The 14,798-nt window shown below is 30.4% G+C and overlaps 1 protein-coding gene across 1 annotated transcript; it reads right to left on the bottom strand.

Annotated features, from left to right (window-relative positions):
* Positions 1 to 8,382: 8,382 nt before the first annotated feature.
* Positions 8,383 to 10,016, bottom strand: LOC112720869 (uncharacterized). The gene is made up of 3 exons (XM_025771961.2): positions 9,156 to 10,016; positions 8,823 to 8,969; positions 8,383 to 8,613 (listed from the first exon to the last, which is right to left on the bottom strand). The coding sequence occupies exons 1-3, from the start codon at positions 10,014 to 10,016 to the stop codon at positions 8,383 to 8,385; spliced, it is 1,239 nt and encodes a 412-aa protein (XP_025627746.2).
* Between the last annotated feature and the right edge of the window lie 4,782 nt (positions 10,017 to 14,798).

Below are 14,798 nucleotides of genomic sequence, written 5' to 3'. Positions count from 1 at the left end.
AGTCTCAATTCATTCTTATAATTTTCCTTTTCCTAACCAAGTGAATGATCAATTCTACATCTCACATAGGCAAAAGATGAAAAGAAAAATAATAATAAATCAAAATCATCATACTCATAACAAATAACAAAGTTTAAAGAAAATTAACCTTGATCAGAGTGTGTCTAGAAGCTTCTTTATTTCCCGTAATTTTGCAATTCTTATCAACAGCAAAAACAGGAGACACACTTTAGCAATCTCTTTGCGCAGTACTTAGCAACCGACACCAATGACCGGATTGTATGATGCATCGCCAAAGTTTCGAGAATCATAGTCTCAACACCAAACGACGTCGCTTCCTACACCAGAACCTTCTTCGTTGAAGAGCCTCTACACACTTTCAGTTTCAAATCAATCTGCATTAAAACAACACGAATTCAATTCCCAAAAATCTCTCTATAATGTAATTATATAGTGGCTTCAAATTTTCAAGCTCAGAAGCAGAACATAGAAGCTAGTAGCATACAAAGAGCATAATGGAGATCAGCATGAATACCGTAGCATTTCTTTGTTTTGATCTATACATGTACCTAAGTCCCTCTTGTTTAATGATTCCAATTCCAAAAATGGGAAGCACGATCCATGACCAATTGACCATTCCTCTAATAATGATAATGACCCTTTTTTCATTTATTTACTCTAACTATCAATTTCAATACAAAGCACCCATTAAATAAAAAAAGTGGTACTTTCAAATTCCTAACTCTAAACAACAATAATTAACCCCAATTAGTAGAAGATATAGCAAATTATGAACCAAGAATGAAAACAAGAAGGAAAGATCAATATGGAAGAATGAACCAGTGATAGGGGCGGAGAGGCTGCGATAGCTCAGATTGACGCACGGTGGAGGACGGTGTAACGGTTTCATGCACGATCGAGGAGATAGGAAACTTTGACGCCGGTGAGAAAAGCATGAATGGCAGCTGCACGACTCGGCAACCCACATAGAGGTGCAGGGTGGAGCAGAGGTTAGAGATTTCGCAAACCGTGGATGAGGGGGTATGGGTTTCAGGAATTGTGGATGAGAGGCAAAAGCTCGACGCGGGAGAAAGGAGGATGGATCGGCAGCAATGGCGCGTGGTAGAGTAGTGACAGCAGTGTTTCGTGCGCTACCAAGCTCACTTCGCAGGTTTCTGCAATTTTGGGGGGGGGGATAATTAATGGTTATAACATAAAAAGAGGAATTGAAAAATTGAATTATGATAAGATCCTCACCTAGCGGCGTTTCTTGATGCAGTCGCCGCTGATGTTGCGGCACACGAAGGAATCCTTCTTCTGCAAACTTGTTTTGCGGTGGCAAGGTGAAAGACTGGAAACTTTTTGCCGCCACCCTCTGTGTATCTTGTAGTGTTTCAATAATCAAATATAAAAATACAAGTGATAATAAATTTAGCATCACAACTATATTATAAGTTTGTTCGGGTGTTATTAAGTTGTTGAAAAAATATATTTTTCAATGTAAATATATCCCTTTTTTATTTTTAGTGTATTTGACAAATTTATAAAAGTAAAAGTAAAGGCACTAGAAACATACAAAAAAAATCTTCTTTCAAAAGCTACAATTTATATATTTTTTAAAAAAAGATATTTTTTACATAATAAATAAATAAATATGTACTTTTATACTATTATATCTATATATCTAAATATAAAATTATTTTTATTTTTTTAAAATATCTCTTAAAAAAATAACTTAAAAAAATATTATATTAAAAACTCACCTAAATAAATTTTATATATTATTACAAATTGTTCAAACATGTATGTAGACTATTTATATTTTGGTACAGAAAATGAAATATTTCATTATGCACCTTTTAACCCATTAGGCCTTTAATTTGTTTTTTTTTTTTTTTTATGGAAAACATGGAGGGATAGGAATGAAATGAGAAAATATTTATGCTTTTTTTTTTAGTTCTTACTTCTTAGTGTAGTTGTTTCTAATCAACATCTTAGTGTGAATTTTTTTTTGGGGGTCAGAATCTTAGTATGATTTTTTTTTTTGGGAATCTTAGTATGATTTGAATAGAGTTTAAAAGCTATATTATATGAAAAATTCAAATTATGCTCTATTGTTGCTCAACTAAATGAGATAAATGGTTTATAGAGCTCCACTAAAATAACGGGTCCCGTTTGTGAATGCGATTCTTATATTAATAGAAAGAAAAAATATATATATACTAAGTTTGTATCTAGAATCAAATAGCTTTAAAATTAAGTTTAATTGAAACCAACTGAACAAGAAATTAATTAAAAATATTGTGTTTGAAGTCCTTTATATAAAATAGAAATTAAATTCATTTGCAAATCAATATTTATATTTGAAATGAACTTTAATGAGAACTAATTTTATTTGAATTGATTATTTTATTAATTTTGTATACTTTATTTATAACATCATCTTTCACCATTTTAGAATAATAGTAATCGTTGGATATTGCTACCGATTTGCCAGATTGTTGTGTTGCGGCACCTCCACCACCTATTCACCTCTCGAAATCCTTCTCTTTTATATTAATTTCTAAAAGATAAAAATGACTTTTGTATTTTTGATACACCAAATTATTTCAGCTACAATAAAATCCTCTAGACAAATAAAGGATAAAATAAATTCTCATTTTGCATACATTTCAAAAAAGAATTTCGTTTAAAAATCAAATTAGTTTCAATTTTATTATATTGCAAATATTCTCACTCATTTTTCGACATTTTTCCAATGTTTTGATTGAGTTTTCAAAGTTTGAAAAAAATTAAACTTTGATCTAAATGTTTTCGAAGTTATTATTATGATTAATAAATAATCATTTTATTTATATTTTTTTATACCTTTTTATGCATATCCTTTCTTCCAACCACCACCGGTAAAGACGGGATTGGAGTTGCACTGTGGCCTCATATTGAACAACAATAAACACGTCAATAAACCCCTTTGCAGTGGTAATAACATACTCCTTGATCATACTTTTTAATATCTTATTGAATAAAAACTACATATGTACAATAACTACATCAATGTGTTTTATTATGATACTTTTTTATGACAAACAAGCTACTTAATTACCTAGATCAGATCCAATCATGCACTCTATAAACTTCTCCTATATCTTTGTTTGAGATTTTTTTTTGCTTTTTTACTAAATTATAAAACTTAGAAGGGATAAACTAACATTAGTAGTGCTCAATAATTTTACAAAGATTTTGGTAAGTCTTCTGCCAAATAGACATAGAAATGCCCCATAAGTCCAGTAGTATATTTGTTTTCATGTATAAATTCTGCAGTTAAATTTTCACCGTCTTTAATCTTCATAGAGCCTGGTTTTGGATAGCAACCAGACACTCCAACAGTATAACCTTCTTCGTTTCCTGCCTCTTTTCCCGTTCCATATATCAGCTTAATTTCACATAATTTTCTTCCATCCTGAATTAAAAATAAAAAGGCATATATATCTTAATGTTGGCAGTATTTTGAAAATTTAACTTCCTACGATGATGATGATGAATAGAAAATAATCTTATTGTTTTTAAGAAACAAATTAAGGTACATAATTAAATAAATGTAACTGTTTACGATTAGTAATTAATTGTAAATACTATGCATGAGAGTTATGGCAAATATTGAACGTTACCTCTCCATATAATGTTGCATTAACAATTCATGAATGTACATGAGTAGTAATATAGATGAGACTACCACCTTTATTCATTGGAATAATTGTTTTACTAAGAGACTCCTTCCAACTGGACAAACATTTATCCCTAATACAGATTCGAATCAACCTCCATCAGTATTTATTCCGGTGGATGGGAGAGAATATTCAGATGATGAACTTGGTGTTCATTGCTATGAGTCCATTTATAGGTGAATGTTGATGATCTGAACTGTGTGAATCCTTCTGAAGAACCTATGGCAGTAAGACCTCCACCTTCTAACTCCTCAACTGCATATGTGCCACCTAGACCTATCATGAATCCAACCATGTCCAAGAGACCAATTAGGAGGAGAAACGTTAAGAGGCCACCACCATCACAACCTTCTCCCCTTAGACCTACCCCACCACAACCTACTCCCATAACGCCTACCACACCACAACCTTCTGTTGTTAGGCCTACATCACCAACTAACCAACCTCCTCCAAAAGTTACCAGACAAATAATGCATGGTGCAAGTCGAGGGACGACTACAAGATTTATGCGATTCATGCCAATTCCACCATCCACAATTCAAACAGCAGGCAAATGGCCAGCATCTGGTTCTATCCATCACCCGGAGCATCTTCAAGTAGCAACAACAACGGGGTTTCTAGTGGCAGCAGCAACTCCACACCCAACAAATAGGAGTTTCTAGTGTGACTTTATTTTTTGATCAAGGACTTACTGTAATGAGAGCTCTATCAACTCTGATACTATGTTTTTTTTTTGTAACTTATGCCTAGAGCTTATATTTCACAACCTGATGCTTTCATGTTCATGGTTTGTATTGGTACTATTAGGTACATTTGATTTGCTACTGCTACATCAGACTCATACACTTGTTTTGAGGCTTTTGTTGCTAAATTCTTGTGTTAAAATTATGTCAAGATTTATTATACCTTATGGAATGAATATTTAGTTCTATTTCCAGGTTACAATTTCGCTATTTAGTATACAATACCAGGTTTTCGGCTAGATTTGTCAAATCACGACATTTATATGTCCTTTTTTGTCAAAATTGTGTTAAATCCAATATCACAGATATCAAATACATTAACAATCATGGACATTAATATCATAACACAACTTGACTTTTTTCACAACAACTGAAAATATTAACAGAGTTTTGAAGTTCATCATCATCGAAACCAAGCAGCTTTGAAGTTCATCAACATTGAAACCAAATAGCTGCACAAAAAGACCCCAGGACAACATACATCATACGCACAGTTACATATTGAGTAACTGGAGTAGATTCAGGCCTATACAAATCAATAAACTCAAAAAAATTGTTATAATCCATGACCTAATAGTTCTAATTTCACCCTGGAGCTTCCCTATCTTTAACAAGATCTTCACACTATTCTCTTGAATCTCTCTTCTTTGCCCAGTGACATTGACCTCATCGTTACCACAGGAGCTATCTTGATTTTTTCTAACAAGGGCTCTTGCCAGTCCCTCCCATCCTCTGTTAATCTCATTCACCCATACAAAATACTTGCAATCCATCGTCTGTAGCGTGAAAGGGAGGAATAAGGAATCGTTCACAAATAAGTTAATCTGAACAGAACCACAAAAACAAAAAGACTTACCTTCCATAGAGGACACCTTATGAACCATCTCCCAGGATTTGTTAAGGTTCCAGATTGTAGCAACACCACACCCTGTCCACAAAAGCATCTCCCAGACAAAGTCTTCTCTTCACCCCTCTTGGAAGATGAAGTCTCTTCTTCGCTGATGCTTCCATTCAAACCTCTGCTTCTCCTAGACATTCTAGGGTTTTCAAATTGAAATTGGGGAAACAGTTGACGATAAATTAGGGAATTGAGTGATGTTATAACAGTAACAACATGCTTGGACACATCAGACTGCTGATTCAGAGCCAAGTAAGCACTTAACGTGCCATGTTGGCCTTTAAGTTAACGGAGCTAACGTTTTAATGACGTTCGGGTACTATCGACAGACGGATCCAGCCTTTCATGGGTACAAAGTCACTTTTCTTCTTCTATGGGTACTTTTGTCAGCGTTCGCAAAGTTCATGGGCACAAATGGTAAATGATGCATGCCTGTCCTATTTGCCATGAGCTCACTTGTCAGGTATAATGCCAAATCTGACACATATCCGATAGCTAACCCGGATATGGAACACCACAACACAGAGCAGGTATTACTCATCTACCCATGCTGGTGTTTTCACCACAATCTGGATAGGAATTACTTATCCATCCAGGCAGGTGCCTCAAACAATAACCTGGATTGGAATTACTTATCTACCCACAAACCATAACTCGGATAGGAATTACTCATTTATCTTTAAACTATAACTCAGATATGAATTATTCATCTACCCAAGAAGGACTTCTCCACAATCTGGAGTAGGTATTACTCGTCTACTCAAACATGTGCTTCTCCACCACAACTCGAAGTAGGCATTACTCATCCACCCAGGCGGGTGTCATACCAAGTCACGCAAGCGGGATATCACCCATACCTTGCCATATCTAGCCAATTCGGCCATATTTAGTCATTATCAGTGTCTTTTAATAATTTCATACTTCATTAAACTCATTAACCCCATCTCTTTATCAATTTATAAAATAATCGACTCATTAATCTCAATTTTTTATCAAGAAATCAATTATGTTTTCTCGTGAGCGGGATAACACCACCGTCCTCACCGTGGGCAGGATGAAGCCACCATCCCCACTTAACCCGGAGCAAGTGAGACAAGCTCAATCCTTACGTCTTACCCAAGCAGGTATTCATTAATCAGTAATTGATTTCTAATTAGAATAACCATAATCACAATCTAAACTCACATCAGTCAGTCACCAAAAAAAAAAAACTCACGTCAGTCATGACCACAGTCTCAACCAGTATCATGATTCATCATAACCCTAAACTCCACTTTGTTATTAAGATAGTTTAACCTCAATTCGTTATTAATCCCTCAAGCATGGGTTCATTAACCCCAGTCTTTTATCAATTTCTCACTCTGATTAACCCATGAGCGGGATGACACCACCGTCCTCACCGTGGGTAGGACGAACCACCATCTCCGCAATAATGTCATCCGGTTTAACCAATCGTTATTTGAGAATATTTCAATTCAATCCATTTCATACACTCATACTCATTTCAGAGCCCAAAAACTAGGTATCATACCTTAATTAGGTGTACAAAAGTTTACAAGCTTGTTGAAAAAACCAAACAGTTGAAAACAAAATTTAAGTGTGAAAACAGGACTTGTGCGTATGCGTCACCCTTGTACGTACACCCACACCCGAAGTAATTCCCAGCTTTTGCGTGCGCACAGTATCATGCGTACGCACAACTTGTAAAACTCCTTTGTTGTACATACGCATGAATACTTCCCTTGCCTTTGTTCGTGTGTGCGCACCATATGGTGTGTGGGTATGCATATCAAAAATTCTAGTTTTTTGCATAATCTCATAATTCAGTTTTTTTATATCGATTTTCAATCGTTCAAATCTTTCTCTATAAAATTTGATTTTCCATCATTTTCAAATAATTTTAAAGATCTTTTAACTAACTTTGATTTAAGAAAAATTTCGAACGAATCCAAACTCCAAACGCCAAGTTAGAGTGCACCGAAGTTGGTCAAATTTAGTTTTTACCAATTTTATCAATTTGCCAACTTTTACCAAAATTCCATTCAATCCAATTTTAAACCATTCTACACTTATTTAAACCAAACCAATCCAATATAATCCATCCAAATTCCCAAGTTTACCTCAACAAATCAAACTATCAAGCCATTCATATAATCAATTCCTCATTAATTCAACAATAATCCATTCATAATACATTCATCACTTACCGTGACTTACCATTCATTTGAATTTATTATTTTATTAATTTTGTAACTTTATTTACAACATCATCTTCCACTATTTTAGAACAATACTAATCATTGGATATTGCTACCGATTTGCGAGGTTGTTGTGCTGCCGTACCTCCACCACCTATTCACTTCTCGAAATCCTTCTCTTTTATATTAATTTCTAAAAGATGAAAATGACTTCTATATTTTTGACACACCAAATTATTTCAGCTACAATAAAATCCTCTAGACAAATAAAGGATAAAATAAATTCTCATTTTGCATACATTTCAAAGAAAGAATTTTGTTTAAAAATCAAATCAGTTTCAGTTTTATTATATTCCATATACTCTCACTCATTTTTTGGACATTTTTCCAATGTTTTGATTGTGTTTTCAAAGTTTGAAAAATAATTAACTTTTATCCAAATGTTTTCGAAGAGTTATAATTTTATCTCTGTCTTAAAGTCATTATGATCAATAAATAATCATCATTTTATTCTTAACTTTTTTTTTTTTTTACCTTTTTATGCATATCCCTTCTTCCAACCACCACGGGTAATGACGGGATTGTAGTTATGGCCTCATATTGAAAAACAATAAACACTTTTTTGTAACAACATACTCCATGATCATATTTTTTAATACCTTATTGAATGAAAATTACATATGTACAATAACTACGTCAATGTGTTTTATTGCGATAATTTTTTATGACAAACAAGCTACTTAGATTTTTTTTTTTGCTTTTTTATTAAATTATAAAACATAAAAGGGATAAACTAACATTAGTAGTGCTCAATAATTTTACAAAGATTTTGGTAAGTCTTCTGCCAAATAGACATAGAAATGCCCCATAAGTCCAGTGGTATATTTGTTTTCATGTATAAATTCTACAGTTAAATTTTCACCATCATTAATCTTCATAGAGCCCGGTTTTGGATAGCAACCAGACGCTCCAACAGCATAACCTTCTTCATTGCCTGCCTCTTTTCCCGTTCCATATATTGGCTTAATTTCACATAATCTTCTTCCATCCTGAATTAAAAATAAAAAGGCATATATATCTTAATGGTGACGGTATTTTGAAAATTTAACTTCCTACGATGATGATGATGAATTAGAAAATAATCTTATTGTTTTTAAGAAACAAATTTAGGTACATAGCTAAATAAATGTAACTGTTTACGATTAGTAATTAATGGTAAATACTATGCATGAGAATTATGGTAAATATTGAACGTTACCTCTCCATATAATGTTGCATTAACAACTCCTGAATGTACATGAGCAGTAATATAGATGAGACTACCACCTTTTTTCATTGGAATATTTGTTTTCTTAATATGGTAGTGTCCTTCATCAGTCTTTTCTGGATTTATAGAATACTCTACCTACAGTAAATTAATTTTTTTAGATATTTACTATATAAGTAGATAAATGAACCAATTATTAATACTCATTTTATTTCAAAATAAATATTACTTGACTAATCAAATACATATCATAATATATCGCTATAGGAAATATATGAAGTGTAAGTCTTAGCATTTAGTTAAAACAAAATAATTGTCACTTACCGCGCAATGATGAATTGGTTCGGATCCATTATATGTGACTTGATCAGTAACATCAAGAATATAAAACTTAAGAGGCACTTGCTGTTGATCCCATTCAACCCATGATATTGTATATTTAATGGCAACTTTTCTCTTTTGTTTTTCATTGTATCCCTTTTGTAATTTGCATTGAGACTTCTTCTCGCAACAAAAAATTCCTCCTTTGTAATCACTAGACAATGGTGTTCCATCAACGCCTGTTGTGTTTGTCAAATCTTTACTTTTGACGTCTAAAAGGTCACATCTGCATTGGGAGCAACCTTTCTTGTCTTCTACACCACGTGTGTCAATGACCAAAATATTGATTAACCATTTCTCTTCATCATACTCCTTTGGAACATCCTCAGGATGCGTACCTACTTCTACTCTAAATGGATCTGGTAGTTCTGTACTAGTTCTTCGTGCGTCAACTCCAAGACCCCAAGAAATTGAATTAACGAAAGTTTGACATGCACCATCATTTCTCTTAAAATACTTACCGAAATTAGGTTGACTTTTATTAGCATGTTGTGACATGGTGATATTTTCAAAATATCTTAAAACAAAATAATGGTGCAGGTAAGCCTCATACAGTGGTATAGAGTTTCCATATTCATCAACTAGTTCGGCTTGTAAATTCTTGATTCCAACGTGGCCTCTTGGAAACTCAACATCAAAAAAAGTTTGTCTACTAACCTTTCCTGGTTCCAGTACGAACGTTTTGGTATAAAAAGTAGTTGTCTTGATATGATTTGGACTTCCAAGTTCTCGTGAGAATGTGATGCTCGATTGTATTACTATAATTGACAATGATAATATCACCACTTCGCAAATAAACTTCATGTTAACCTATAAATGATTATGCTTATATGATTAGTAGTGAACAATAATGTTTGTAATGCAATTTGTATTATATATGTTTAACATATTTATAGAAACTACGTAAACACATATAGCTTTGAGGTACTTAATCTTAACATTCAACAAAATAAAATATGAATTCAAGAAAAAAAACGAAAAAAATATATAACATGATAGCAAGAGAAAAGGGAAACTACCATATTAGAAAAGTGTCTTCGATATTCAAAAAGAATAGAAGATAAATATTTATGGATATAAAGTTCTTGCATTGCCTGCTGCTTTTATAGTAGAGCAATGATCTAAGTTGTACATCAAACTGAATACCAACTCTGATGAATTTTTGCTGTTGAATGCTATTTTTGGTGGAATTTTCAACCATGAGAGCATATTCAACTAATAAAAAATTGTGTTAGTTTTACAAAAAAAAAAATGTGTCAATCCCATCCTAATTAAGAATTTATCTTATGAAAAAAGAAAAAAGTTTAGTTAACATTTTTTGTTATCGTAATCTAATTTGTTACGTATTGTTGTTTTTTTATTGTTAGATTTTTTTTTTTTTGCTAAAATCCACGTTGATATAAGTTATATTTTAAACTACACTGAGCGTATAGCACCTAAATTTTAGCTTAAGATTTTACACAAACAATGACAAATTTTTATTGGTGTTTTTGGCACTGGTTCTAGAACGTTTGGACTATTAAATGGTTTCACAACAAAACATATTTTTTAAATTTTCTAAAACTGTTAAATAGTCCTTATTTAATTTTAATTATAAATTAATTTTTTATATATTATTTAATTATAAAATTTATTTTTTATTTTATAAATTATTATTTTATCATTTATCTATCATGTTTATTGATAATAAAAAACTAAAACAATAACAAATTAAAGCTTCCATTAATCGTAATAAATATTTTGCAATCTTAATCGATCATAATTTTATCATTGATCGAGTTACATACGTATTCGGTTGGAAAAATCGTGTTCGTTAGAAATTCAATCGATTGAAATTCAGGTTTCCAAATTTCAATCGATTGGAATTGATACACAATCGATTGAAATCATCAAAGCAATATGGGTTTCGTTAATTCAATCGATTGGTTTTGTCACTCAATCGATTAACTTACGCTATTAGAATGATATATGAAAGTTTAATCGATTGGTATGATAATTCTACAACAATCAAGATTGTGTATTTTAGCATGTTCGCCACAATTTATGCCAAAATTGAAATCATAATTCACCTAATATAATGTCTTGCAGCTGAATTGCGTCCTAAGATTTTTATACATTGTTTTACTCGCATCATATCCTTATCCTTCATACTTGTCTGTGCTTCATATTTTTATATCGAATCTTGCGTGATTTAAGCCTTTGACTTGTAAATATGCTTGATGTAATGTCCTCTGCAACACTTGTAATGCCATATTGCAATGGTGAAAGATAAACTAGCTTAAATGAGTTCATTTGATAATCTGTTTTCAAATCTTTTAGTGTTGGGCACATAATCATCTATAATCATCATATATTATTAGCTAGTCTTTGATTTATTCTTTTTGTTTCACGATTTAATGGATTCTTAACTTCTAATAGTAAATTAATGAATGGTTCAATTTTCTAGTCATTTTCAACCGTTTCCAATTACTTCCTTCCCTTTATCAACTATTATGTGTCATTGTGCCATTTAACTCTTGAGAAGCTGGAGTACAATTGGATGGTTACCTGTGCCTCGATAGATATGAGCTTCTAGTATAAAGCCATTAATTTGCCTTTAGCAGGGATGGAAGCATGTAATAATTTTTGGTATCATCTAAATACTTTAATTCCTATATTTATGTTCTTTAATTATTGAATTCTTTGCTGTTGGCGCTGTTTCTGGTGAAAGTACAAAACTTAAGTTTTTCTTAATTGTTTAGAGATTTACAAGTTCATTATGTTATAACTCTTATAACTAGAATGATATAACGTAAGTCAGTTGATTGGGTAACAGAACTAATCAATTGAATTAACTAAATCCATATTATTTGGATGATTTCAATCGATTGGATAATATGACCAATCGATTGTATTAATTCCAATCGATTGAAGTTTGGAAAACTTGTGAATTTCAATCGATTAGTTTATGCATCCAATCGATTGAATTTCTAACGAACATGATTTTTCCAACCCAATACGTATGTAACTCGATCAATGATAAAATTATGATCGATTAAGATTGCAAAATATTTATTACGATTAATGAGAGATCTAATTTGTTATTGTTTTAATTTTTTATTATCAATAAATATGATAGATGAATGATAAAATAATAATTTATAAAATGAAAAATAAATTTTATAATTAAATAATATATAAAAAACTAATTTGTAATTAAAATTAAATAAAAATTATTTAACAGTTATTAAAAAACTTTAAAAAACATATTTTGTTATGAGACTATTTAATAGTCTAAACATTTTGAGACGATCGAATCCGATGTCGTGTTTTCTTGCTTAACTTTTTAAATTTGTTTTGGATATATGCTTCAAAAATCTGAAACTTTCGTATATGTATGTATAAGAAGAGGCAGAAAAATATCAATCAAACGTAAACACTTGTTAGAAATCGACATTAGAGATCATTAATGAGATCATTTCACATGATTAATAACTAAAAATTAGATATTATTTCTCTTAAAATCTTAAGTTAATAAGAGGAGATATATAAATATTTATATTTCTAATTTTTTAATTTATACATAAATTTTCTTTTTATTTTGTGTAAATTTTTTTCATAGATTTTTTTTTTATTTTTATTGACGTTATATTAAAATGGTTTCTTTTGGGTTAATAAACTTTGAACTTTAGATCTTTAGGTTATAGAATCAAAATTTTGATATTATATCAAAAAAATTACTTTTTTTTCTAAATCTAGCAGGATACTTGATGAAGAACTTTGGAATGTCTCTAACTAAATTCATTAATATCTTTTGTGATAGTCAATCAATCATTCACATTGTATTCAACCTAATTTTTTACGAGAGAACCAAATATATTGAGATAGATTGCCATGTGTTACGTGACAAGTTTATGAAAAAATTTATTCATTTGATGTCTATCTTGACCAAAGAACAAGTGACTAATTTGTTGACAAAGTTGTTGTCTCCTGCTATTTTCTCAACACTTCACTGCAAATTGGGATTAATGGACATCTACACTCTCAACTTGAGAGAGGGTATTACTTGATAGAGAACCTTATACAGATTCACATACATATAATGTAGTAATACACAATAGAATATAACTTAAGTAGATTAATTACTGAGTTTGTTATTATTATTGTCATCTGAAAGTAGTTAGTTAGAATTGAATTAGCACTATATAAACTTGTTGCCATAATGATAATAGTTAGTTAAGTTCTTTTTCTGAAGATTAAGTTTATGTCAATTCCATTTCTTCTCTCAATTCCCTCTGTTCGTGTATGTGTGTTCTCTCTCCTTTGCTCACCCTTTTCACAATAAATACTCATTAGAATTAGAACTATTTCATATATACTTGCGTACTTTCTTGTCTTCTCTTTACATAATTGAGTACTAAAACGAACTTATCATGATATTTATCTTTTTTTTTTTAAGTTTAAACTAATAGAAAAAAGATAATATAAATAGTTATATTTTTAACATTTATTTTCAAACAAAAACTTTTTTTTTGAGTTTACTTAATTTTGTGTATATACTTTTTTTTTCTTTTATTTATCTTATACTATTTTTTTTTTCTTTTGAAATTCACCAAGGATTCAACTCTAGAATTTTCGAACAAAAAACTCTAATTATTATACTACTTTTTTTAAAAATTTAAACTAATAGTAAAAAATAACATAAATAATTATATCTCTAATAATAAAAAATAATAGTTCTAATACGCTACTACTATTTGAGGATTGTTTCAAGATATATACTAAATATGAAGATGTTAACATAGGAAAATTTATCTCCGTATCTATTTTGAATGATCAAAAAATTAAATATAAATAAAGTCATAACTTTATGTAGAAGGAAAAAAATGGTGAATGTAAAAATAATATATAGTTTCATAAAGAAAAAAGAATTTCTATAGAAATGTATTTTTCTTTTAAGATTCTCATGCTCTATATATACTTAATGTATACTTTAAGTCTCACGCGTGGTGTTGACCTCTTCAAAACCTTTTTCATGTTATCTTCGAACAATGTATATATCTTTGCGATAGTGGGCACATGCATTGTTTTATTGCCTTTCCTTTATGTGTGCGTATAATTAATTAATTTTACTATGTGAAATTTTGGTTTATGTATATTTTTATTTATATTAATTTATGTGTCTTGTTGATAGATGGATTAACTCTCTATATATTATTCGTAATCAATGACATTATTTAATGTATATAAGGTGTGTCTGAATGCCATTAGATAATAAGAAAACTATTTTTTAATAATTTTTAATATTAGTATATTTGATAATTTTTTAAACAAAAATAAAGGTAATGAAAAATTAAAAAACATATATTTTTTAAAAAGCTATAAGTTTCAGCTTGTACTTTTTTAAAAAAGTTTTAGATAAAGATATTTTAACATAATAAATAAATAAATTATTTTTATATTATTGTATTCAAATATAGTTAATAAATAAAAAATATTCTTACATAAAATATTCAAAAATTAAATTATTTTTAATTTTTAAAAAACTCTTAAAAAATCATTTAAATTTTTTTTAAAGAAACTTATCCAACGTTGATAATCAAATCT

This window comes from Arachis hypogaea, chromosome 2, assembly GCF_003086295.3.
Source record: "Arachis hypogaea cultivar Tifrunner chromosome 2, arahy.Tifrunner.gnm2.J5K5, whole genome shotgun sequence".
Lineage (NCBI taxonomy): Eukaryota > Viridiplantae > Streptophyta > Magnoliopsida > Fabales > Fabaceae > Arachis > Arachis hypogaea.
The sequence above is the reverse complement of the archived record's forward strand: the minus strand, read 5'-3'. Positions and strand labels throughout refer to the sequence as shown.